The sequence below is a fragment of the Entelurus aequoreus genome, linkage group LG07 (genome assembly GCF_033978785.1).
Source record: "Entelurus aequoreus isolate RoL-2023_Sb linkage group LG07, RoL_Eaeq_v1.1, whole genome shotgun sequence".
In the NCBI taxonomy this organism is placed as follows: Eukaryota; Metazoa; Chordata; class Actinopteri; order Syngnathiformes; family Syngnathidae; genus Entelurus; species Entelurus aequoreus.
The window spans coordinates 5,849,555-5,877,512 of record NC_084737.1 but is presented as its reverse complement, the minus strand read 5'-3'; the positions used below and the strand labels follow the sequence as shown (position 1 = coordinate 5,877,512).

General features: G+C 40.5%; 1 protein-coding gene across 9 annotated transcripts; it reads left to right on the top strand.

Moving 5' to 3' along the window:
* Positions 1-2,639: 2,639 nt before the first annotated feature.
* Positions 2,640-26,199, top strand: tpd52l2b (tpd52 like 2b). 9 transcript variants are annotated; one of them, XM_062052471.1, is made up of 9 exons: positions 2,640-2,851; positions 5,994-6,154; positions 6,228-6,376; positions 12,557-12,604; positions 17,083-17,184; positions 17,367-17,393; positions 21,570-21,611; positions 22,985-23,033; positions 25,294-26,199. In XM_062052471.1, the coding sequence occupies exons 1-9, from the start codon at positions 2,833-2,835 to the stop codon at positions 25,378-25,380; spliced, it is 684 nt and encodes a 227-aa protein (XP_061908455.1). In that variant the 5' UTR covers positions 2,640-2,832; the 3' UTR covers positions 25,381-26,199. The 9 variants fall into 9 exon arrangements, with proteins under 9 accessions (XP_061908455.1, XP_061908457.1, XP_061908458.1 ...); XM_062052472.1 differs by having other exon boundaries at positions 2,646-2,851; positions 5,997-6,154; XM_062052473.1 differs by lacking the exon at positions 21,570-21,611 and having other exon boundaries at positions 2,641-2,851.
* The last annotated feature ends 1,759 nt before the right edge of the window (positions 26,200-27,958 follow it).

Below are 27,958 nucleotides of genomic sequence, written 5' to 3'. Positions count from 1 at the left end.
GATCGTTTGACACCATTTCCAGTTTGTTCACCATTGGAATAGATTGATGTTCCTTTTCACACTGCAAAAAGTCAGTGTTCAAAAACAAGGGGAAAAAAATACAAAAATGAGGGGTATTTTTTTTTTAACTAAGCAAAATTATCTGCCAATAGAACAAGAAAATGTGGCTTGTCAAGACTTTCCAAAACAAGTAACGTTAGCTTACCTCAATGAACCCAAAATACCTTAAAATAAGTCCATTCTCACTAATAACAAGTGCACTTTTCTTGGTAGCAAAAACAAATATGAGACCTTTTTTCTCAATATGTTGACAAATATTCTTAAAGGCCTACTGAAATGAATTTTTTTTATTTAAACGGTGATAGCAGATCCATTCTATGTGTCATACTTGATCATTTCGCGATATTGCCATAGTTTTGCTGAAAGGATTTAGTAGAGAACATCGACGATTTTGGTCGCTGATAAAGAAGCCTTGCCTGTACCGGAAGTAGCGTGACGTCACTGGTTGAAAGGCTCCTCACATTTCCCCATTGTTTACACCAGCAGCGAGAGCGATTCGGACCGAGAAAGCGACGATTACCCCATTAATTTGAGCCAGGATGAAAGATTCGTGGATGAGGAACGTGAGAGTGAAGGACTAGAGTGCAGTGCAGGACGTATCTTTTTTCGCTCTGACCGTAACTTAGGTACAAGCTGGCTCATTGGATTCCACACTCTCTCCTTTTTCTATTGTGGATCACGGATTTGTATTTTAAACCACCTCGGATACTATATCCTCTTGAAAATGAGAGTCGAGAACGCGAAATGGACATTCACAGTGACTTTTATCTCCACGACAATACATCGGCGAAGCTCTTTAGCTACGGAGCTAACGTGATAGCATCGTGCTTAAATGCAGATAGAAACAAAAGAAATAAGCCCCGGACCGTGGAAGCGTCAACACACTTTATTTTGAAATCCGTAACCGGATGTCCGTTGGCTAGTGTTTATGTAGCAATGAAAAGTCTTGTATGTTCGTAACTCACCGTGGAAGCGTCAACACACTTTATTTTGAAATCCGTAATCGTATGTCCGTGGGCTAGTGTTTATGTAGCAATGAAAAGTCTTGTATGTTAGTAACTCACCGTGGAAGCGTCAACACGCATTATTTTGAAATCTGTAACCGGATGTCCGTGGGCTAGTGTTTATGTAGCAATGAAGAGTCTTGTATGTTAGTAACTCACCATGGAAGCGTCAACACAATTTATTTTGAAATCTGTAGCCGGATGTCCGTGGGCTAGTGTTTATGTAGCAATGAAAAGTCTTGTATGTTAGTAACTCACCGTGGAAGCGTCAACACGCTTTATTTTGAAATCCGTAGCCGGATGTCCGTGGGCTAGTGTTTATGTAGCAATGAAAAGTCTTGTATGTTAGTAACTCACCGTGGAAGCGTCAACACGCTTTATTTTGAAATCTGTAGCCGGATGTCCGTGGGCTAGTGTTTATGTAGCAATGAAAAGTCTTGTATGTTAGTAACTCACCGTGGAAGCGTCAACACGCTTTATTTTGAAATCCGTAGCCGGATGTCCGTGGGCTAGTGTTTATGTAGCAATGAAAAGTCTTGTATGTTAGTAACTCACCGTGGAAGCGTCAACACGCTTTATTTTGAAATCTGTAGCCGGATGTCCGTGGGCTAGTGTTTATGTAGCAATGAAAAGTCTTGTATGTTAGTAACTCACCGTGGAAGCGTCAACACGCTTTATTTTGAAATCTGTAGCCGGATGTCCGTGGGCTAGTGTTTATGTAGCAATGAAGAGTCTTGTATGTTAGTAACTCACCGTGGAAGCGTCAACACGCTTTATTTTGAAATCTGTAGCCGGATGTCCGTGGGCTAGTGTTTATGTAGCAATGAAAAGTCGTGTATGTTAATAGTAACTCACCGTGGAAGCGTCAGCGCGCTTTATTTTGAAATCTGTAACCGGATGTCCGTGGGCTAGTGTTTATGTAGCAATGAAAAGTCTTGTATGTTAGTAACTCACCGTGGAAGCGTCAACACGCTTTATTTTGAAATCTGTAACCGGATGTCCGTGGGCTAGTGTTTATGTAGCAATGAAAAGTCTTGTATGTTAGTAACTCACCGTGGAAGCGTCAACACGCTTTATTTTGAAATCCGTAACCGGATGTCCGTGGGCTAGTGTTTATGTAGCAATGAAAAGTCTTGTATGTTAGTAACTCACCGTGGAAGCGTCAACACGCATTATTTTGAAATCCGTAACCGGATGTCCGTGGGCTAGTGTTTATGTAGCAATGGAAAGTATTGTATGTTAATAGTAACTCGCCGTGGAAGCGTCAGCGCGCTTTATTTTGAAATCTGTAACCGGATGTCTGTGGGCTAGTGTTTATGTAGCAATGAAGAGTCTTGTATGTTAGTAACTCACCGTGGAAGCGTCAACACGCTTTATTTTGAAATCCGCAACCGGATGTCCATGGGCTAGTGTTTATGTAGCAATGGAAAGTCTTGTATGTTAGTAACTCACAGTGGAAGCGTCAACACGCTTTATTTTGAAATCTGTAACCGGATATCCGTGGGATAGTGTTTCTGTAGCAATAAAAAGTCTTGTATGTTAATAGTAACTCACTGTGGAAGCGTCAACGCGCTTTATTTTGAAATATGTAACCGGATGTCCGTGTGCTAGTGTTTAGCGCTTCACCGGGGTGGCTTTTAGCTGAGCTGGCTGTGGGGGACTTCCTGAGTCTACTAGCAGATCTTTCCTGCTCCTCCTCCTCCTCCAGGAGGAACAACAACTACTTCGACACTCTACGACTTCCATCTTTTTGTTTTAGGTCGACATCATGGATCCCGCCGCTCAAGGTAACAGTTGACGTGAGCTAGCTTGGAACCAACATTAGCATCGGATAGGCGCGACTTGTGTGAGTGTTCGTGTTAGAGTGTGTGTGTTCGTGTTAGTGTGTGTTTGTGTTAGAGTGTGTGTTAGTTTGTGTTAGAGTGTGTGTTAGTGTGTGTGTTTGTGTTAGAGTGTGTGTTAGTTTGTGTTAGTGTTTGTGTTAGAGTGTGTGGTAGAAAGCTACACAGTAAATGTTTGTGAAAGTGTTTACCAAGAAAAATGTGTATCAATCCACAGTCCAGATAAAAGCTGACGTGTTTTGACGTCTCTAAGTTGTTCGGCTGCCACATAGTTGACCAGGCCCGCCGCTACATGCTACATGCTACACGCTACTATCGCTGCTAATGTTTACAACTCCACAAGTTTGACTTTTTTTTGGGTGCCAGTTTTGACAAAGCCCGGCGTCCAAAACTTTAACCCGAACTTGCTCTGCTCTTCCCTCATTTGCATGTAACCGCGTCTGCCTCGTAGTCAAATGAACCCCAAACGATGCCCTAGTCAAATCTGACATTTGTTCCGTGTGAAGTCAAAATGGCACACAAATGTCTTCTTTTTCTCCCGTTATCGGCATTTGGAAAGCAAGTTTCCCGGCAGACTTGGACAGACTAGTTGAGTGTTGACAGCTGACACGGACACACCGCGGTGACGTCACATCCGGGTTACGGCACATATTTGCTCATAGATATGTTCTAAGGGTACGCAACATGGAGCGCTACTGCCTACTGGCGCTGACGAGACGCGGGGCCGCCATCTTGGAGTGGTGATCCGCTCCACTCAGTGCAATTCATTTGGCAGGAGCGATGAACTGTCAGCGCATTTAATTCATCTTACCTCACTGAATAGCACTGATTTTCACGCATTTTTTTGTCATACGTGTAGCTATGATTAAGGACACATGTTTTGTTATTCATAGTTTGCTTAAAGGCCTACTGAAATGCGATTTTCTTATTTAAACGGGGATAGCAGGTCCATTCTATGTGTCATACTTGATCATTTCGCGATATTGCCATATTTTTGCTGAAAGGATTTAGTAGAGAACATCGACGATAAAGTTCGCAACTTTTGGTCGCTGATTAAAAAAAAAAGCCTTGCCTGTACCGGAAGTAGCAGACGATATGCGCGTGACGTCACCGGTTGTGGAGCTCCTCACATCTGCACATTGTTTACAATCATGGCCACCAGCAGCGAGAGCGATTCGGACCGAGAAAGCGACGATTTCCCCATTTAATTTGAGCGAGGATGAAAGATTCGTGGATGAGGAAAGTGAGAGTGAAGGACTAGAGGGCAGTGGAAGCGATTCAGATAGGGAAGATGCTGTGAGAGGCGGGTGGGACCTGATATTCAGCTGGGAATGACTAAAACAGTAAATAAACACAAGACATATATATACTCTATTAGCCACAACACAACCAGGCTTATATTTAATATGCCACAAATTAATCCCGCATAACAAACACCTCCCCCCTCCCGTCCATATAACCCGCCAATACAAATCAAACACCCGCACAACACACTCAATCCCACAGCCCAAAGTACCGTTCACCTCCCCAAAGTTCATACAGCACATATATTTCCCCAAAGTTACGTACGTGACATGCACATAGCGGCACGCACGTACGGGCAACGATCAAATGTTTGGAAGCCGCAGCTGCGTACTCACGGTACCGCGTCTGCGTATCCAACTCAAAGTCCTCCTGGTAAGAGTCTCTGTTGTCCCAGTTCCCCACAGGCCAATGGTAAAGTTTGACTGTCATCTTTCGGGAATGTAAACAATAAAACATCGGCTGTGTTGTGTTGCTGCAGCCGGCCGAAATACACCGCTTCCCACCTACAGCTTTCTTCTTTGCTGTCTCCATTGTTCATTGAACAAATTGCAAAAGATTCACCAACACAGATGTCCAGAATCCTGTGGAATTTTGCGATGAAAACAGACGACTTAATAGCTGGCCACCATGCTGTCCCAAAATGTCCTCTACAATCTGTGACGTCACACGCAGGCGTCATCATACCGAGACGTTTTCAGCAGGATATTTCGCGCAAAATTTAAAATTGCACTTTAGTAATCTAACCCGGCCGTATTGGCATGTGTTGCAATGTTAAGATTTCATCATTGATATATAAACTATCAGACTGCATGGTCGGTAGTAGTGGCTTTCAGTAGGCCTTTAACAGTAATAGAATATTCTTATATGCTATAAGTGACCAGACGTCCCAGATCAAAACTGGGAATATAATCCCAGAGAAGGGTCAGTTATTTTGAAGTTGAAGAAACAATATGATTAGGTTATATATACATGCGTATATCCTACCCTATTTTTCGGAGTATAAGTCGCTCCGCAGTGTAAAAGTCGCACTGGCCGAAAATGCATAATAAAGAAGGGCAAAAACATATATAAGTCGCACTGGAGTATAAATTGCATTTTTTGGGGACATTTTTTTGATAAAAGCCTACACCAAGAATAGACATTTGAAAGGCAATTTAAAATGTCTAAAGAATAGTGAACAACAGGCTGAATAAGTGTACGTTATATGAGGCATAAATAACCAACTGAGAAGGTGCCTGGTATGTTAACGTAACATATTATGGTAAGAGTCATTCAAATAACTATAACATATAGAACATGCTATACGTTTACCAAACAATCTGTCACTCCTAATCGCTAAATCCCATGAAATCTTATACGTCTAGTCTCTTACGTCAATGAGATAAATAATATTATTTGATATTTTACGCTAATGTGTTAATCATTTCACACATAAGTCGCTCCTGAGTATAAGTCGCACCCCCGGCCAAACGATGAAAAAAACTGTGACTTATAGTCCCACAAATACGGTACATAGGTTTAAGGTACACCATTGAATATCTTGCTCAAACAGAAATGTGTTTACATTAGTTTAGATCGGGGAAATATATTAATGTCTCTCGTTTTCATGTTAGTATCTCCAATAAATGAGCAGTGTCACTAGTCTGTGAGTTAATCCAAGTGTTATCAATTATGGTTTTAAGATCATTTTAATTTAAAACGGTAATACCAACCATGGCAAGTTTTACCAGGGTTTATCATTGTACTGTTTATCGTTACATCCCTACTGTCTTATCTCATCAAGCAGATATCAACCTCAACTCGCCCAACAAGGGTCTGCCCGTGGACAATTCCACCGGCCTGTCGGACGTCCCGGTGGATGGAGCTCCGGGGAACCCGGCCAACCCCCTCCCACCGGGCCTGACCGAGGAGGAGGCCGAGGAGCTCCGCATCGAGCTGGGCAAGGTCAAGCCCAATTGTCCCGTGCTGCACATAGAAGCAGCGTCCCCTCCCTCTAATGTACTCTGCCATGTTTCAGGTGGAGGAGGAGATCGGCACGCTGCGCCAGGTCCTGTCAGCCAAAGAGAGACACGCCGCAGAGCTCAAGAGGAAGCTGGGCCTCAGCCCGCTCACCGAACTCAAGCAGAACTTCACCAAGAGCTGGCAGGACGTGCAGACGTCCAACGCGTACGTATTGTTGTGCAGACGCCACGTCGTAGTGGTGGACAAAGCACGGCCCTATTTGGAAGCGTTCTACATGCTGTAGAACTCAACTGTTGGCCTCAATGCTAGGCTAAGTGAGCTAGCGCTATGCCAGAATGACAGATGCAAAGCACTTCCTTTTATTATGGAATATAGTCAAATCAACATTGCCTGACTATTTTTGTTGAATATTTAAACTGTTAGCTGAATATTTGCAGTTCTATGATGATCTAAAGGCACATGAACTTCAAGAGCTTGTGACACAAGACTTGTTTTTTCCCAAAGGGGTTAGAACACGACGGCACAGATTCTAGTCTTTAATAGTCTTACGCTGCGCCTCAAATCGAATACTTCCGTCAGTACACTTGAATAAGTACACTGTGTACCTCTACATGTACGACCCTAATTACAATACATTTGTTAGCATGGCTAGTCCATGAGATCTTAGACTTAGACTTCCTTTTTATTGTCATTCAAATTTGAGCTTTACAGTACAAATAAGATTCGTTGCATTAGCTTATGGTAGTGCAGGATAAAAAAGCAATAAGGTGCAGATATAAATAAATAGATTACTGTACAGATAAATATATTGCACTTTTGCATATGCATCCACGTTTATGGATGTATGTTATATTGTCTTTATATTCCAGCCACTTAATCCATTTCTGGGGGGAATTGAGGGGATTATTTTAATGCGTTCAAGAGTCTTACGGCCTGAGGGAAGAAGCTGTCAGGCTCTTGACCATTTTGACGTTCGAAGCTGTAGCGGTACGGTTGCGATATTAGAGCCTTGAGTATCGGCCGATATTGACATTGATCCGATACAATTTGATCAGCAGGAATCATATTTTTAATCTTTTGTTGTGTGGAATGTTAGAAAAGGTTTGATTAAGTGAAATTAATCAAACAAAAAAAACACTAACCTATTTATTATTAACCGTCTGGATTGGAGTTATGCTGTTTTTAGTTAAGTTGAAGCGTAGTGGTAATTGATTTATTGGCGACACCTATGAGCCACAATAATTCATTAAGTTATCAATTACTTAATGAATTATTAAGTAATTGACTTGTATACAAAGTCTACTAAGTAGACTTAGTCTACTTAGTAGACTTTGTGTGTGTAAATGTCAATTATGGACACATACTACATATGTCTAGCTTGAGTGCTTTTGTGTGCTTAGCTGTTGTGTAGTATGTTTTCCTTTTTGTGAAGGACTTGCCTAAAATAGAAAAAAACACCAACCTTGTGTGCTTACTGGAGGACATTTAGATGTTAACTGGCTGTCCACTAAGTAAACTTGATGCTTGTATCGGAGCGCTTTTATGGTAGATTTGAGATAGAATCCCATACTTGTGTTTTGGCTGCTATCAGACCAATGCTTGGTATAATATCGGGACACCCCTGAATTAGTTTGTGGTTTTGTCTCAAAGGGAATACTTCTGTCAGTACACTTTAATAAGTATACTGTGTACTTAGTTCCTGAGTGTGCAAGTTCTGACCCTGTAGTGTTGTATCGAATCCATTATTGTCATTGCCAACTTGTCGGAGTATTTACCCGTTTTTTCTTCCCGTCATCGCCAGCATTTAGGTCATAAAAATGTCTGCATTTTGCTGTACTTCTCAGTGTAAACACACTTCTGCACTCAACAGAAATCTTTTCTACGTCATGTGAAGCTAGGAGTCCTTACACTTTTTAAACGTTGCCTTGCCTCCATCCTCTCGCCCTCTTGTCAAGTTTGACAACACGGGCCTGAGGTGACCCTCCGTCCCCCCCCAACTGTGTAGGCCCTTTGTCCAGCCTCCTTATCGCCATGGACGTGTCAATCCGCAGCTTGGACGGTCTCGGCCGCTCTGACCTTTGAACTCGGCTGCCACACCGTTGCGGTTTCTACGGCGGTGAGGGCCGTAGTTGTTTACAGGTGCTTGTTGAAAGAACTGGCTGGGCCAGATCAGCGTCACCTGACTCACCTGGTGTGCGTGTGAGGCAGGTGTAGTGATTCACATCACAAGGAAGAATGTTGTACAACAGAAAGTCACCATAGATCAGTGCTTTATTTTCTCTCATGCCCCCCTAGGAAGAAGGCAATATTTTGCCACTGTGACTATAAATAGTATCTAGGGCTGCAACTCACGATTAATTTGATAATCGATTAATCTGTCGATTATTACTTCGATTAATCGATTAATAATCGGATAAAAGAGACAAACTACATTTCTATCCTTTCCAGTATTTTATTGAAAAAAAAACCAGCATACTGGCACCATACTTATTTTGATTATTGTTGCTCAGCTGTTTGTAAATGTTGTAGTTTATAAAGATTTATTTAAAAAAAAAAAAATATATATATATATATATATTTTTTTTTTAAAAAGCCTCTGTGCATGCGCATAGCATAGATCCAATTAATCGATGACCAAATTAATCGGCAACTATTTTTATAATCGATTTTAATCGATTTAATCGATTAGTTGTTGCAGCCCTAATAGTATCATTTGTCTACAAAATTGTTCCAACTACACCTCTGCATAACATTGTACGTTTATTAGCATTAAAGGAAAGGACACACCTCGTCTCCCACCGAGGTTACAGTGAAGCCAAGTGCTACGTACGCTTCATCATATTCACCCCACTATTTGAGAAGGACTGCCATAGATGTACATACACGTACACGTACACATACACACCTTCTACAAGTGCAACATCGTAACGGCACAAGATGAACGCTGTCGTATTTTGAGAATAAAACCATTACTAGAAAGTTGCAATTTTACAGGAACTCTCATTTCAAAACTCGTAATATACAAATACATTCAAGAGAAAAACACTATTTTATGCGAATAGTTAAAGTGGAGAAATAAGAAAAAGTTGTCAAACACCTATTTTTACTAAACATAATGTATTAATCTTTTGAAGAAATATGAGAAATATATATGAATATTATAAGGAAAAAGTCTAATGTGATGAGAAGGAAATCATGTTATTTGAAAGACACAATTTACATGAAAAAATGTAATTTTACAAGAATAAAGTCGTAATAGTGTGAGAATATATTAAAATACCATTTTAAGATTAAACAAAAAATGGTCAAAAATAGTCAAATATTATGAAAACAAGATGTAATTTTTACAAGTTTAAAGTTAAAATTATGAGTAAAAGGTGTTTTAAAAAAACAAACAAAAAAATCTATGACAAGACCAACTCTTAACTTTCCAGGAATAATGGTAGAAATAAAAAAAATAATATTGCAAGAATAGTCCGCCCATCCATCCCTCCATCTTCATCCGCTTGTCCCAGGTGGGGAGGTGGGGGCAGCAGCCTAAGCAGAGATTCCCAGACTTCCCTCTCTCCTACCCACTTGGTCCAGCTCCTCCCGGGGGATCCCGAGGTGTTCCCAGGCCAGCCGGTAGACATAGTCTCCCCAACGTGTCCTAGTTTTTCCGGTGGCCTCCAACGTGTCCAAAACACCTCCCCAGCGAGGTGTCTGGGTGACATGCGTACCAAATGCCAGAACCACCTCATCTGGCTCCTCTCCATGTGGAGGAGCAGCGGCTTTACCTTGAGCTTCTCACCCTATCTCTAAGGGAGAGCCCCGCCACCCGACGGAGGAAGCTCATTTGGGCCGCTTGTACCCGTGATCTTGTCCTTTCAGTCCTGATCCAAAACTCACGACCATAGGTGAGGATGGGGGTGTAGATCAACTGGTAAATTGAGAGCTTTGCCTTCTGGCTCAGCTTCTTCTTCACCCCGACGGACCGATACACTGCACCCGACTCTGAGTGGTGAGCCCATTGGAAGGGAGACCCACGTTGGCCATGGCCATCGAGCCCAACCTCCGGGCCTCGGTGACCCGCGTCCAATCAATGGAAATCTGAGTCCTCCTTTTTTCTTCTTCATAAAGGTCTTGGAGCTGCTCTTTGTCTGGTCCCTCACCGAGGACCGGTTGGTCTTGGGAGACTTACCAGGGGACATAGAAGCCCCTAGGATCCGAGGGACGGCGTGGCACAGTTGGGAAAGTGGCCGTGCCAGCAACCTGAGGGTTCCTGGTTCGATCCCGAACTTCTACCAACCTCGTCACGTCGGTTGTGTCCTTGAGCAAGACACTTCACCCTTGCTCCTGATGGGTCCTGGTTAGCGCCTTGCATGGCAGCTACCGCCACCAGTGTGTGAATGTGGAAATAGTGTCGAAGCGCTTTTGAGTACCTTGAAGGTAGAAAAGCACTATAAAAGTATAACCCATTTACTAGGGGTGTAACGGTACACACAACTTTTGGTTCGGTACGTACCTCGGTTTAGAGGTCACGGTTCGGTTAATTTCCGGTAGAGTAAGAAAACAATAAAATATACATTTTTTGGTTATTTATTTACCAAATTTGTAAACAATGGCTCAACATACATAAAATAAAAACTAAATAAGATAAGGCTCAGAATGGTTTAACAAAACCGTTCTACGTATAAAGTGCTTTTTTTGATTGATTGATTGATTGATTGAGACTTTTATTAGTAGATTGCACAGTACAGTACATATTCCGTACAATTGACCACTAAATAGTAACACCCCAATACGTTTTTCAACTCGTTTAAGTCGGGGTCCACGTTAATCAACATTAAACTGCCTCAAGTTGTTGCTCAGATGAAATAAAATGACAAATATTTTCTTCTGCATATAAAAAATGCAACATTAAACAGTTTCAAGTCAACTCAGCCTCAGATTAACTTTTCTCCCCCCCCCCCCCCCCCCACCCCAGCCTGGCTAACTTGGCAGTAAGAGGATCTATTGGCTTATTGTTCTTCCACCATAGAAGTGGCTCAAAATCTAGTTTTTAATGCAATATGGACTTATATCTGCTGCTATAAAAACATTTGTTACTGCTTTAGCCCTGCCTGACTCACCGAGGAGAGGCTGCTTGAATGCGGTGGTGACGCTTCAAATGGGTTAGCATGTTTGACGTGTTGTCAGAAGCAGCTGCTGAACAATGTCGGCAAACCTCCGTCCTCCATTGTTGTATCGCGCAGCCAAAGTGTTCCCAAACGGGAGATCTTAACGAGGCAGGAGGGTCTTCCAGCTCTGGCTTTTACATGTTGTCCTAGCCCGGTCGCTGCTAGCATGCCGTGTGTTGTGCCTCGGTGTGCGTTGTTTAGGCAACATGCGGTACGCTACTTAATATGTCCGTGTGGAAACTCGTTCGGTACACCTCCGAACCGAACCGAAAACCCCGTACCGAAACGGTTCAATACAAATACACGTACCGTTACACCCCTACCATTTACCATTTATCATTGGGACTCGCCAACTCCTCTACAGCTCAGAAAGGAGTGCAAGGAATGTCATTATATACAAAGTTGTGATATCAAAACATTTGTCATTTTACAAGTTGAATATGTGTGTATTATTAGAATTTAATGTAATAAAAATGTCATTCTTCAAGAAATAATCTTGGGAAAAATCCTAATATCGGAAAGTCATTGTTTGATGAGTCATCATTTTACATGGAAAGGTCGCTATTTTACAAGACAAAATGCAAATTTACAGTACAAGAAAATAATTGTAATAGTACAAAAACCTTAAATTTTAAACCATAATTGCGTGTTTTTGTTTTTTTACACCAGAAAAGTAATATTTGAGTCCTATTGAGGTGATGCATCTTGGCACCTGTCCCGCAGAGTTGAGTGACAAGCAGGCAGGCCCTGACAGACCTTGCAAGCCAGCGTAGCTAAAGGATGTCCTTACACCAAGTTAATATTCCCAGACGCCATGGCGGCAAATCAACTTCATTCCTGACATGTAGCGTTATCACTGGAGGACAAGGAATAGTCATGCTAGCCGTTAGCATTCGAATTCCGAATTGAGTGCTGCAAGAGAACTGCTATGAAAGTGTAGGTATGGAAGACCTAACTGCTAAGATTATTATTATTATATTAAGATTATTACTATCGCACACACACATTTAGTACCTTAAAATGGTACTTTATTGATCCCTGGGGGAAATTCAGCGCCACAGTTCGCTCACAATAGACAATAATAATAATAAATAATATATTATATATATAATATATAAATAATATAAATGTATTCTACATATACTTCTTCCCTGTCATGTCGAGTCAGATTGATGGATGTTGTTGTTTTGTGTGTGTTGACATGATCCTGCTGTTGTGTCTTCAGATATCTGTCTGCCTCGTCTACTTTGGAAGACATTTCCCGCTCGGAAGCGTGAGTTGATCCATTTCTCTTGTTCCTCTTATCTGGCCTGACAGCTCCTTTTTATCGATGGGGTGGGGGAGGGAGGCTTCTCTGTCGTCGTCGTCGTCGGTGGTGGCTCAGCTTTGTGTTCATCTTGCTTTTTGTCTTGTTTTGTTTGTTGCGAGGAGGCGTTCGCTGGTGTTCCTCCACTCAGGCCTTTTTTGATGTTAGTGAGACAACCTTGGACCAATACAGAGTCTACTCTCACATCTTTGCTAGCTTTCTGCTATGAGCGACTCCTTGTTTCAATGTGAGGTGATCCCAACAAAGCGGAAACAACTCAATGCACAGAAAGGAATACAGTGACATCTTCCCACTGAGGGCAAATGGGGCAAGTTGAATAATAAAAACAAGATCGCGTGTTGTAGTATTAACTTTGGCATTGTTGCCAACAGCCTGAAAGCAGCTTAAAACCACAACATAACTACTGTTTCCCAAACATTCATTTGCCACAAATAGATTTGGCGTTACCTGTTTGCCACTTTTCATAATCTTTTTTATAAACACATTATAATGGGACTGTTTGTCAATGTAGCCTGTTGCTTCAACTCAGTACAGTAGAATAGAAATGGAATAGAATGCTCCTTAACACAGCTTATATACCTGGGGCCGTACTTATCAAGCTTCTCAGAATGACTCCTAAGAAGTCTGCTAAGAGTTGACTTAAGAGTAAATAAATTCTTCGCTGAAAGCTGCACTTAAAAGTTAGTTATCAAGCGTCTTACTCACACTTTCAGCGAAGTGTAGGACTGAATCTTAAGTGTCACACTCAGAGCTGAATTACGACATTACTATGTGCCGTAAACGGAATTTTAGGTGACGTCATTTCTGTGTCCATAGAAATGACCAATCACGGAATGGAATCCGTTGTCTAAGAATAAAGAAATATCTTGGAAATATTTAAGTGGACAATGGGGGTGTATATTTTGACAATAAACTACAAAATAATACAAAACAAACTAGTCCCCGCCGGCACTCACGCTACCGCTCCCTCTCTTCTATCGCCCACACACTCACTGACGTCACTCACCTCACGGCCACACACATACGCTACTGTCATAACATTTTCTTTCCAATTCATTAATTAGGCAACTAATTTGAAACTGGTGTGGGTGGCTCTATATATACTAGCCCACTGCAGACACATGCAGAAATCAACAAGGAATCGAAAAGTATTAAATCTGTGACAAAAATAATATCCGCTCTGTCCAAACGATACCGTTTGATCAGCTGCTCGTCATCAAAAAAAAAAAAAACATTGTTCCGTTCCCTGAACGTTCGCGCACGTCTCTCTCGCCTCAGTGCCATCCCCTGCTGGCAACTCCTAACCACTTAAGACACCTCTGAAGGTCTCTTAAATATCGTGGAGAGTAGGAGTGATTCTTAGACTTAAGAACGTTGATAAAAAGCTTTTATTCTTAAGTTTGAGAGTAGGACTAAATTTCGCAAATTCTCAGGACTTAAGTGTAAAATGGCACTCTAAGAAGCTTGATAAGTACGGCCCCTGGTCGGCCAGAGAATAAGAAGACATTGCAGTAGGGATTAGTGTTGCCAATTTAGTTTAGATACTCTTATTTTTTATTTCTAAAAAGCGATAAGAAAAATGCAATTGCTTCAGGGAAAACTAGTCATTTCTCCTAAATGTGAAATATGAGGAAAGAAATTGCAATTTTACATGAAAAACAACGCAATTTTTATTTTTTTTTCTCAAGAAACACGTCACCATTTTGTGACGAAAAATGCTATTCTACAATAAAAAAAAATCTTGCAGAATTTTTTTTTTAAATTTTGCAAGAAAAAAATGCTGGCAAAAGTTGACAAACAGTTCTACAAATCTATTTCTTGCAAAAAATTTCAATTTTACAAGAAAAACAATGCAACTTTGCAGGTTTTTAAAAAAATAATTTTTTAGGAGAAGCAAGTCACCATTTTGTGACAATAAACGCTCTTCTACAATAAAAAAAAATCTCGCAGAAAAAGAATTTCAGGAAAAAAGTCAAATTTTTTCAAGGAAAAAAAACTATTTTACGAGGAGCGATTTTATCATGAAAAAAAGTTCAGTTTCACGAGAAAATCTCTGCAATTTAGCGTTTTTGTTTTTTCTTTTACAAGAAAGAAGTCACAATTTTCTGACCAAAAAATGCTGTTTTACAATAAAAAGTCAAAATTTGCAGGGGGAAAAAATTACATTTTCAAGAAAAAAGTATCAATTTTGGCGAGTTAACAATTCTACAAAAGTATTTCTTTCAAAAAAATTCAATATTACCAAAAAAAAAATCATACTATAAAATTCCATGTTACGTTAAAAAAAACTGTTTTTGAAGAAAAACAATTACGATGTGTAATTTTTAAATTTTACAAGAAAAACTAATTTGGATTTGTTTTATTTTTTTTTTACAATAAATTGTCAGTATTTTGTGGCAGTAAATGCTATTTTACTATGAAGTCCAAATTTTGCAAGAACTATTTTTGCAAAAAGATGCAAATTTTACAAGGGGAAAAAAATAATTTGGTAAAATGCAACGCTACATTAAAAAACTATTGTGCAAGTAAAAAATTACATTTTATAAGGGAAAAAAATGCAAGTTAAGAGAAAAGGTCCTAATTTTACAAGAAGGAAGTCATGAGAATACAATCTCGTTATGAAGACAAAGTCACAATTTTATAAGACTAAAATTGTTGTGATTTCAGGAGAATAAAGTTGCAATGTCAAATATTTTCCTTTTACCAGAAACGATTGTAGTATTTATTGTATAAATTGTAAAGGCTGCAATTGTAGAATATAAGTGAAAGTTGTCATTTACCTGCAAGCAGTTTGCACTTTTCCCATGTTTCATTGACAAAATATAACAGCTGTTTTCATTTGTTTGTACCCAAAATGATCCAAACTACGACCTCAAAAACTAAGGTAGGGACCAAACCATCAACATGTGGACTAGCCACATACCTCACAACTTGTTCTGGTCTTTTGGTGACTTTGACATGAATGGCAGCAGCAATTTATTTGTGAGCAGAAAAAAAACTAGCAGAAGTGCTAGTTGTATTTCTTAACATATTTTTGTAGATTTATTTTTACACCCACTGTGTCATTACAACTACATGCATTTACGTCATTAGCGCTCGTGCACATTAGACCAGTGTTTTTCAACCACTGTGCCGCGGCACACTAGTGTACCGTGAGATACAGTCTGGCATGCCGTGGGATATTATCTCATTTCACCTATTTGGGTTAAAAATATTTTCTTGCCAAGCAGTACTTATAGTCTGCAAATGATGTGTTGTTGTTGAGTGTCGGCAGAGTAACCGTGTAATACTCTTCCGTATCAGTAGGTGGCAGCAGGTAGCTAATTGCTTTGTAGATGTGGGTAACAGCAGGAGGCAGTGTGCAGGTAAAAAGGTGCCTAATGCTTAAACCGAAAATAAACAAAAGGGGAGTGCCCCTAAGAAAAGGCATTGAAGCTTAGGGAAGGCTATGCAGAATGAAAGTGAAACTGAACTGGCCACAAAGTAAACAAAAACAGAATGCTGGACGACAGCAAAGACTTACTGTGGAGCAAAGACGGCGTCCACAATGTACATCCGAACATGACATGACGATCAACAATGTCCCCACAAAGAAGGATAAAAACAACTGAAATATTCTCGATTGCTAAAACAAAGTAAATGCGGGGAAGACATGAAACTGCTACAGGAAAATACCAAAAAAAAGAGAAAAATCCACCAAAATAGGAGCACAAGACAAGAAGTAAAACACTACACACAGGAAAACATCCAAAAAGTCCAAATAAGTCAGGGTGTGATGTGACAGGTGGTGACAGTACACCTACTTTGAGACAAGAGCTATAGTGATGCATGCTTGGTTATGCTTTAAAGTCATATCCAACAACCACTTTTTACTGTCAACTGAGTTTTCGTTTTTGAATGATTTCTGCTGGTGGTGTGCCTCCGCATTTTTTCAACGCAAAAAAGGTTGAAAAACACTGCATTAGACAATAATGTCTTGTATTATAGTAGGTCTGGATTCATGTTTTTTTTTGTTTTTTTACATGTGAAGACTTGATACAATGGAAAGAGATAATATAGTATCATTTGCTCACCGTTTGCAGCTTGTCCAGGGTAAATTAACCCACCCCCAGTCCTTAACGCTTCAGTCACGCGCAGGATTCTCACAGGAACGAGGCAAAAACTACTGTAGATTACCTGTATGTCTCAGTGTGTTGGTACCCCACTCGGGGTTTCCTGTCCAAGTTTAGAATGTTCTGTGTGTGGCGTTAAGCTAAGGGCTAACTGGTGATGGGCGGTGTCGGGCTGCGAGGAACCGGGTCAGAACTGTTTTACCCCCTGCTGGCATAGCGCTGCTCTCTTAGCGGGCCACGGCGAGGCTCTGACGTCACTGCGAAGACGCCGACATGCACGCACGCCCTAACTTCCTCCCTGGCACCCTGCAGGTACAAGAAGACCCAGGAGACCCTCTCCCAGGCGGGGCAGAAGACCACCGCCGCCATCTCCAACGTGAGCTCGGTCATCACCAGGAAACTGGGCGACATGAGGTAGGACGGGGAACGACAGTTAACAGAAAAGCACGTTCCAGATGATTCCAGTTAGAAAGATTTCATGTCGCCATCCGCAGTTTTGTCCCGCCGCCGTGATTTCAAAGTAATAACGTGCGTGTTGCTAATGCTTGTGCCTCACGCTCCTTGTTTGTGTCAACGCTGCCTGGCTGGGCCTGCAGAGCGCTTCCTTTCTCCAATTCCTTTAGGTAAGACCCACACTTGGTGGAACACTGCCCTCAGTACACTCCAATAATCATCACAGGCTACTGCTCTCTCAATATCGGAAATCGGGCCGATATCAGCAAGTTTAACATCTAAATGTCTTCCAATAGGTCGCTCCTTTCTTCTATCTTTAGTCATTTACAAAAGGTTACCATGGTAGGCTGCTAGGAGCCAGCAGCTACACAACAGCTAAGCACACAAGCTAGATACGCGTAGTAATAAATGACATTTGTCAATATGAACAAGCATCAATCAGCACCTCCAAGTCTGATTGATTGAAACTTTTATTAGAAGATTGTACAGTACATATTCCGTACAATTGACCACTAAATGGTGACACCCCGATACGTTTTTCCCACTTGTTTAAGTCGGGGTCCACGTTAATCAATTCATGGTTCTCGCCCGGGAAAAGGGCGGAGTGCCATCTCCGGGTTGGGGAGGAGACCCTGCCCCAAGTGGAGGAGTTCAAGTACCTGGTAGTGAGGGAAGAGTGGATGGTGAGATCGACAGGTAGATGGGTGCGGCGTATCGATCCGTTGTGGTGAAGAAGGAGCTGAGCCGGAAGGCAAAGCTCTCAATTTACCGGTCGATCTACGTTCCCATCCTCTCCTATGGTCATGAGCTTTGGGTCATGACCGAAAGGACAAGATCTCGGGTACAAATGAGTTTCCTCCGCCGGGTGGCGGGGCTCTCCCTTAGAGATAGGGTGAGAAGCTTCAGGCATCTGGTCAGGATGCCACCCGAACGCCTCCCTTACGGTATGTTTATTTTGTTTAGAATTCAGATGGGATTTGATTTGGTGGGCGGCATATATTTGCTGCGCGCAGCGGACGCTTGAGCAGTGCGCAATTGCGCAGGCATGCACCTTCGAGGGAACGTTGCTTGGCAGTCCATGTCTTGTTGGAAACACGCCATTCCTCATCAACTTTTCTCTTTTTAGCGTCTCGGGTGTAAACCGTGCATCACTTGTCGCTGCATGTGCACCTTCACTCGCAGGTTACACACGGACACACGCCCATAAATAATACTTTTCAAAATAAAAGCAGCACAGTTGTATTGCGCGCACGACATAGATGTTTTTTCCACTTTATTTTGTAATTAACGATTGCAGCTGTTCACATTCACTCACAATCACGCATACGTCCACACGGAAGTAATACAAATAACGATTTTCAAAACAAAAGCAGCCCCGTTGTATTGCACACTCGACATAGATACTTTTTTAAATTTATTTTGTAATTTATAATTGGCCTCACGCGGGCCGGACAGGGACGCACAAAGGGCCGGATGCGGCCCGCGGGCCGCAGAATGCCCAGGTCTGGTCCAAACACTTCCCTTGACCTCGTGACGTCACGCGCATACGTCATCATACCGCGACGTTTTCAAGCGGAAGTTTCCTGGGAAGTTTAAAATGTCACTTTATAAGTTAACCCGGCCGTATTGGCATGTGTTGCAATGTTAAGATTTCATCATTGATATATAAACTATCAGACTGCGTGGTCGCTAGTAGTGGCCTTTAAAGTGTACTTGAAATGATGTAAACAAAGTTTAGCTGGCTGACTTTGCCTAAAATGACCGTTAAAGTTATTTTTCACACAACTTGGTCTCACTCTTGTTAGCTGGCCAGCAAGGTTTTTTTTCATTGATTGAGACTTGCATTAGTAGATTGCACAGTACAGTACATATTCTGTACAATTGACCACTAAATGGTAACACCCCAATAAGTTTTTACACGTGTTTGTCCACGTTAATCAATTGATGGTAAAGGTAAGGTAGAAGCTAGCACTCTTACATCCTCCCTCCAGATGTGCGACATCATGTCTTTAAGTGCTGGCGCGTCACAGATGTACTGACATGAAAACAAGGTCCACTTTGCTAAATGAGTTGATGTTTGTAACAAGAATAAGAGGAAATATCCCCACACTCGACATGTTAGCCAGATAAACAGGAGTGAAGACGTCCCCACTAGTATAATTGTTGCAGCCCTAATAAAAGTATGTATGCTTTAGGAGTGTACAAAAAATGGATTCTTGTCGGAACCGCGATTCTAATTTATCCAGATTTTAAATGGCTTCTTTATTTTCAAAAATCGATTAAAAAAACAAACACGTTTTTGTTATGTTTTGTTGTTTTATAACAGGGGTCGGCAACCCGCGGCATGCTGCTCTTTAGCGCCGCCCTAGTGGCTCTCTGGAGCTTTTTCACCAATGTATGAAAAATGGAAAAATATGAGGGGAAAAAAAAAAAGTTTTGTTTTAATATGGTTTCTGTAGGAGGACAAACATGACACAACCCTCCCTAATCGTTGTAAAGCACACTGTTTATATTAAACATGCTTCACTGATTCGAGTATTTGGCGAGCGCCGTTTTGTCCCACTTATTTTGGCGGTCCTTGAACTCACCGTAGTTTGTTTACATGTATAACTTTCTCCGACTTTCTAGGACGTGTTTTTATGCCACTTCTTTTTCCGTCTCATTCTGTCCACCAAACTTTTAACGTTGTGCATGAATGCACAAAGGTGAGTTTTGTTGATGTTATTGACTTGTGTGGAGTGCTAATCAGACATATTTGGTCAGTGCATGACTGCAAGCTAATCGATGCTAACATGCTATTTAGGCTAGCCATATGTACATATTGCATCATTATGCCTCGTTTGTAGCTATATTTGAGGTCATTTAGCTTCTTTTAAGTCGTCTTAATTCAATTTATATCTCATGACACACTATCTGTATGTAATATGGCTTTTAATTTTTTGCGGCTCCAGACAGATTTGTTTTTGTATTTTTGCTCCAATATGGCTCTTTCAACATTTTGGGTTGCCGACCTCTGTTTTATAACAATCACTTTTTAAAAAGTTTCATTATAATTATTAAAGCCAATACTAAGGATGTCCGATGATGGCTTTTTGCCGATATCCGATATTCCGATATTGTCCAACTCTTTAATTACCGATACCGATATCAACCGATATATACAGTCGTGGAATTAACACATTATTATGTCTAATTTGGACAACCAGGTATGGTGAAGATAAGGTACTTTTTAAAAAAAATTATAAAATAAAATAAGATAAATAAATTAAAAACATTTTCTTGAATAAAAAAGAAAGTAAAACAATATAAAAACAGTTACATAGAAACTAGTAATTAATTAAAATTTGTAAAATTAACTGTTAAAGGTTAGTACTATTAGTGGAGCAGCAGCACGCACAATCATGTGTGCTTACGGACTGTATCCCTTGCAGACTGTATTGATATATATTGATATATAATGTAGGAAGCAGAATATTAATAACAGAAAGAAACAACCCTTTTGTGTGAATGAGGAGGGAGGTTTTTTGGGTTGGTGCACTAATTGTAAGTGTATCTTGTGTTTTTTTATGTTGATTTAATTTAAAAAATAAAAATAAAAAAAACCAAAAAAAAACGATACCGATAATTAAAAAAAACGATTGCCATCAGGCCGATATTATCGGACATCCCTAGCCAATACCATTGCAGGATTGGGTTTGTATTGATTATGAATCAAATAATCACCTCAGGGATCGTTAGGTGGTCAAATATTCCCTCTCCTGCTGATATCGTATCAGATGGAAGTCTGTATCGGCCACCACTCAGCGGTTCCAATATCAGTATCGGACGTAAGAGATGTAGTATCAAATACATAACTGCGGTGGTGACTGTGCGGCTGCACCACACCGCCATTATGACTTAGTCCCTCCCCTTCCACTAACAATGACCACCGTGCTGAATACAACATACTGTACAAGTGCACTGCCTTTTTTTGAAGTGCACTTCTCAGCAGTGGTGGACTATCATTTGACATTCTAGTATCAACTTGTATTGTCCTCATCCCAAAATGTGTACGCTAGATTTCTTTGTCCAATCAGAAGTCAGCGTCTTTGTGTTGCCAACATTTGCACACTCGGGAACTAAGTAGACTTATTGAAGTGTACTCAGGACTTCCATTTCTGACACACCTTCTTTCCTCTTTTTGGTCTAATCCTGACAACTAAAAAGTTGTGTGTGTGTGTGTGTGTGTGTGTGTGTGTGTGTGTGTGTGTGTGTGTGTGTGTGTGTGTGTGTGTGTGTGTGTGTGTGTGTCACTGCTTGTAACACGTGCACTTCTCTTGTCTCCTCTTTTAACGCTTACAAATTAGCAACTATTCCATTCGTCACTCCATAAGTATGCCAGCTATGAGGTGAGGTAACACACTTATTTGTATCACTGTCACTCCTGCATGTTACCATGTTTTTGTCTCATCCAGTCCCCGAACAAACACTCCAAAGTAGTACAATAAACATTTTTACGACAATGTATGTTTGTGTTACCATCATGTTGTCATGTTTTTACGACAATGTATGTTTGTGTTACCATCATGTTGTCATGTTTTTACGACAATGTATGTTTGTGTTACCATCATGTTGTCATGTTTTTACGACAATGTATGTTTGTGTTACCATCATGTTGTCATGTTTTTACGACAATGTATGTTTGTGTTACCATCATGTTGTCATGTTTTTACGACAATGTATTTTTGTGTTACCATCATGTTGTCGTGTTTTTACGACAGTGTATGTTTGTGTTACCATCATGTTGTTGTGTTTTTACGACAATGTACGTTTGTGTTACCATCATGTTGTCATGTTTTTACGACAATGTATGTTTGTGTTACCATCATGTTGTCGTGTTTTTACGACAATGTACGTTTGTGTTACCATCACGTTGTCGTGTTTTTACGACAATGTATGTTTGTGTTACCATCATGTTGTCGTATTTTTATGACAATGTATGTTTGTGTTACCATCATGTTGTCATGTTTTATGACAATGTATGTTTGTGTTACCATCATGTTGTCATGTTTTATGACAATGTATGTTTGTGTTACCATCATTTTGTCATGTTTTTACAACAATGTACGTTTGTGTTACCATCATGTTATGTTTTTACAACAATGTACGTTTGTGTTACCATCATGTTGTCATGTTTTTATGACAGTGTACGTTTGTGTTACCATCATGTTGTCATGTTTTTACGACAGTGTACGTTTGTGTTACCATCATGTTGTCATGTTTTTACGACAGTGTACGTTTGTGTTAACATCATGTTGTCATGTTTTTACGACAATGTACGTTTGTGTTAACATTGTGTTGTCTTGTTTTTACAACAATGTACGTTTGTGTTAACATCACATTGTCGTGTTTTTACGACAATGTACGTTTGTGTTACCATCACGTTGTCGTGTTTTTACGACAATGTATGTTTGTGTTACCGTCAAGTTGTCATGTTTTTACGACAATGTATGTTTGTGTTAACATCATGTTGTCGTATTTTTATGACAATGTATGTTTGTGTTATCATCATGTTGTCGTGTTTTTACGACACTGTACGTTTGTGTTAACATCATGTTGTCATGTTTTTGCGACAATGTGTGTTTGTCCACATCATATTGTCGTGTTTACAACTTTGTTAACATTATGTTGTGTTTTTGCGACATGTTGTGTTTACAACCTTGTATTGTTTTTACAACCAAGTGTGTTTGAGTTGACGTCAAGTTGTCGTTGTGCGTCGCAGGAACTCGGCCACCTTCAAGTCGTTTGAGGACAAAGTGGGCAACCTGAAAGTGAGTGACATCATCACACACAGACACACACACACACACACACACACGTAGTTTACATTCCAAATGCTGGTGTGGAGGTGATGCTAACTAACTGAAGTTAATAATATTACTAATAACTAAAGTTAGAAGTGATGCTAACTAACTAGAATTAATATTACTAATAACTAAAGTTAGCAGTGATGCTAACTAACTATAATTAATAATATTACTAATAACTAAAGTTAGAAGTGATGCTAACTATAATTAATAATATTACTAATAACTAAAGTTAGCAGTGATGCTAACTACATTTGTATTCACTAAATAAAGGTGATGCTATCTAAAGGTTATGTTAACTAAAGATGAGGCTAATTGAAGGCTATGCTAACCAAATGTGATGCTAAATAAAGGTGAACCATCCATTTGCTACAGTTTGTCCCTTTCGGGGTCGCGGGTGGTGCTGGCGTTAACTATAATTGTGTTGACTAAAGGTGATGCTAACCAAAGGTTGTGCTAACCAAATGTGATGTTACCTATAATTGTGTTAACTAAATGTTATGTTAATTAAATGTTAACTAAATGCTAACCAAACGCTGGTGCTAACTAAAGGTGATGCTAACTAAAGATGATGCTAACCAAATGTGATGCTAACTGAAGTTGATGTTAACTATAATTGTGTTAACTAAAGGTGATGCTAACCAAATGTGATGCCTACTAAAGATGGCACTAACTAAAGATGTTGCTAATTAAAGATGATGCTAATTGAAGGTTGTGCTAACTAAAGGTTATGTTAACGAAAGGCGATGCTGGTTAAAGGTGGTGCTAATTAAATTAGGTGCTAATTAAAGGTTATTCCAACTAAAGATGTTGCTAACGGAAGGCTATGTTAACCAAATGTGGTGCTAGCCAAAGGTTGTGCTAAATAAAGGTGATACTAACTAAAGATGATGCTATCGGAAGGCTACGCTAACCAAATGTGATGTTACCTATAATTGTGTTAACTAAATGTTATGTTAACCAAACGCTGGTGCTAACTAAAGGTAATGCTAACTAAAGGTGATGAGAGGCTAACCAAGGGTTCTGTTAACTAAAGGTGATGCGAACAAATGTGATGTTAACCAAATGCGATGCTAACCAAATGCTATGCTAACTAAAGATGGCGCTATCTAAGGATGGTGCTAATTAAAGATGGTGCTAATTGAAGGTTATGCTAACCAAATGTGATGCTAACTAAAGATGGTGCTAATTAAAGATGATGCTAATTGAAGGTTATGCTAACCAAATGTGATGCTAACTAAAGGTTATGTTAACGAAAGGTGATGCTAGTTAAAGGTGGTGCTAATTAAATTAGGTGCTAATTCAGGGTTATTCTAACTAATGATGCTGCTAACTGAAGGCTATGTTAACCAAATGTGATGCTAACTAAAGGTTGTGCTAGCCAGAGGTTGTGCTAAATAAAGGTGATTATATCGGAAGGCTGTGCTAACCAAATGTGATGTTACCTATAATTGTGTTAACTAAATGTTATGTTAATTAAATGTTAACCAAACGCTGGGGCTAACTAAAAGTGATGCTAACTAAAGATGATGCGAGGCTAACCAAGGGTTGTTAACTAAAGATGATGCTAACCAAATGTGATGCTAACTAAAGATGCTGCTCACTAAAAATGGTGCTAATTAAAGATGGTGCTAATTGAAGGTTATGCTAGCCAAATGTGATGCTAACTAAAGGTTATGTTAACGAAAGGTGATGCTATTTAAAGGTGGTGCTAATTAAATGTTATGTTGATCAAATTTTAACTAAACACTATGCTAACCAAACACTGGTGCTAACTAAAGGTGATGCGAGGCTAACCAAGGGTTATGTTAACTAAAGATGATGCTAACTGCAGATTATGCAAACCAAATGTGATGCTAACTGAAGTTGACGTTAACTATAATTGTGTTAACTAAAGGTGATGCGAACAAATGTGATGTTAACCAAATGTGATGCTAACCAAATGCAATGCTAACTAAACATGGTGCTAACTAAAGATGGTGCTAATTGAAGGTTATGCTCACCAAATGTGATGCTAACTTAAAGGTTATGTTAACGAAAGAAGCTAAATGTGGTGCTAATTAAATGAGGTGCTAATTAAAGGTTATTCTAACTAAAGATGATGCTAACTTAACTTAACTTTTAACTTTAACTGAAGGCTACGTTAACCAAATATGATGCTAACCAAAATGGTGTCAACTTAAGTTAATGCTAACTAAAGTTGTGTTTCCTGTCACATGTTCAGTACAAGGTCGTTGGCCCCGGAGGAGATCGCAGCCCCGCCGACTCTCCCGCCGACTCCACCCCAACTCAGGAAAACCCGCCTTTCTGAGCCCGCCCTCGCCGCCTCCTCCTCCACCTCCTCACCACCTGAGAGTCTTCTCGCCGCCTCCCCTCGCAGAGACGCCGCCAAACCCTTTGACCCTCGTGCCGTTCCAAGGCCTCAGCCGGAACCATTTTAACAACCCGCTTCTTTCATTGCCGCTTTTTTTCCCCTCCCTCTCCTGTCCGCCCTCCTACACTGTGAGCTAGCATCGCAAGCACTCCTCCTCGCGGGACACTCGCAGGTTAGCGCTTAGCACAGGAGGAGGAGGGCGCGCGTCCCCCCCTGGCATGCTCATACACACCTCACTTCAGCAACCAAGCATTACTCCACACAGGAAGTGGAGGGAAAAAAAACATTTTGTATGCTAATCAATTTTACAGTTGCTTGGCATCAAGTTGCAACACCGGCTTTGAGAGGAGAGCAAGCGAGCAGCAGGGGGCAGCACTTGCACTCCATGCTAACCAGCAGGGGGCAGCACTTGCACTCCATGCTAAGCAGCACTTAAAGCCAAGTTGATTGGATGTCAGGATGACACATGCTGACATCCAAATGTCATTTGCAAGCTTTATTTTCTTCTGTTTGTTACTTTCTTTACCCAAAACATGTCTGTTACTCACTTATTTTATTGTTGTCACGCCAACTGCAGACGAGAAGGAAGGAAAACTAGTGAAGAAACAGCTAATTGAAGAGGTGTGTGTGTGTGTGTGTGTGGATGACTGGTAGCCTGGATTACATTATTATTATATTATTATTATTAGTCATCATGGGGAGATCTAGAGTCAATGACTTTGGTTCTGTTTGATTTATCAATAAAGCATTCCTTTAAATCAACACGCTATCTCTGATCTGATTTCAATCTACTCAAATCTGAAGTATTTCGAGCAGGGGTGTTAAACGTACGGGCCGAGGGCCAGATCGGGCCTGCAAACAGGTTTTACCCGGCCCGTATAAAAACGAACCTGAAGTTTTTCAATGAAAAAAACTGCTGTTCTAAATGTGTCCACTGGATGTCGCAATAGCAATTATTGGTATCTTTGTAGGTGATGCTACATGTGTGTAACAGGGTCAATTATTATTGTTATAATTACACAAAATGTGTAAGTTACATGTAAATACCTGAATGTTGTTCAATGTAGGGATGATGTTCGAAATCGGTTGTTCGATAAGAAAAGAACCGATTCCATGGACTCTTAATCCCTTTTTGAGAACCGGTTCCCGTTATCGACGCCACTATAGTAAAGAAAAAGAGTTGGTTCTTTATTCGAATCCCTTCCCACGTACAGGAAATGCCCTGTGGGACCTGCAATGTTATGTCCATTAGATTGTAGACTCTTACTGACACCTTGTGGCGATATAAAAATACTACGCGTCATTAGTTTGGGCACTTCCGGGTTGAGACAATTGAGGAGTGGACAAGTTGAGTTAGCTCTTACAAGCCTTGGAAAAGATAAGTCTGTAAGAAAACTGTTTAACTTGTTTATGTAACTCTAAATTTAGGTGGAAAGTGTTTTAAGTTTGATACTAAGATGTTTATTGTTATTATTAAGAAACGTCAGATCGTGTGCGTGCAATGGGTGAGGGCCGACATCCGGGCAACTGAGCTACATACGGGTTCTTCGAGCCATAGCAACCAGACTGGCGTTGAAAACAAACCGTTGCCATTACTCTTTAACCTGTCGACCTACGCTGGTTAAACCCGTCATTCTGCCTCCAAAATGCAGAAAAACGGTGTTGTTTTTGGTTGTGCTAACCACAACTGGAAACAGGGAAAACAAAGGTTGTATTTTGTTCTGCCAAAGCGCGATAAAAGCCCACAGAGACGAGACAAATGGCTCGCAGCTTTACACCGGGAAAACGAGGACGGTTCTCACTGGAGTCCCCCAAAGTCCCGGGTCGTGTGTTCGGATCACTTCGTTTCTGGTAAATATAAGGAACAAAAATCCACCTTCTTAACCACAACTTGGCTATACCGTCCGTGCTAATGTTGTACTTGTTGAATTTGTACCTTATAACGTTCGACAGCTAAGGTTGTTGTTGTACAAAAACAACATGCGGTATATGCTATATAGTCTATAGCCTAGCTAGCTATTTTCGAAAACCGGACAACGAGAGGATACCAAAGGCAGCGTTAAGATGGACACCACCGGGAAAACGTAAGCCAGGGCGGCCAAAGAACACCTGGCGAAGAACAGTTGTACTTAAACAATACATGTAGCCCTCAAATCCCTCAATATTTTATACACTAACACTTGATCTTGTTGTTGATAACTTCCGCGTCTCTTTCTTAGTAGCGCGCAGGCTAAGCTAACTAGCAAGCTAAGCCTGAGAAGCTTTAAAGTTCACTGAGACGAGTCTGACGCAAATAATACATTTTCGTTTTTTCACACGATATGCGAATAAGTAAAAATGCGTAAATGAAGGATTTAACGCCGACTTCCAAGCCACAACGCTCGTTAAATGCTTTTTCTGTCAATGCTGTGTTCGCTGTGAGCTGGTTTGTTTTCAACGAATTCCCGGTTGCTAGGGGATTGGTAGGCGGAAGTGACGTAAGTCCGCCCTCACCCATTATTTTGTTTAAAAAAAA

Coding starts and splice junctions, on each gene's coding strand:
- tpd52l2b (XM_062052471.1), top strand. Junction 6,155..6,227: donor TCCGCATCGAGCTGGGCAAG/GTCAAGCCCAAT, acceptor GCCATGTTTCAG/GTGGAGGAGGAGATCGGCAC. Junction 12,605..17,082: donor GACATTTCCCGCTCGGAAGC/GTGAGTTGATCC, acceptor GGCACCCTGCAG/GTACAAGAAGACCCAGGAGA.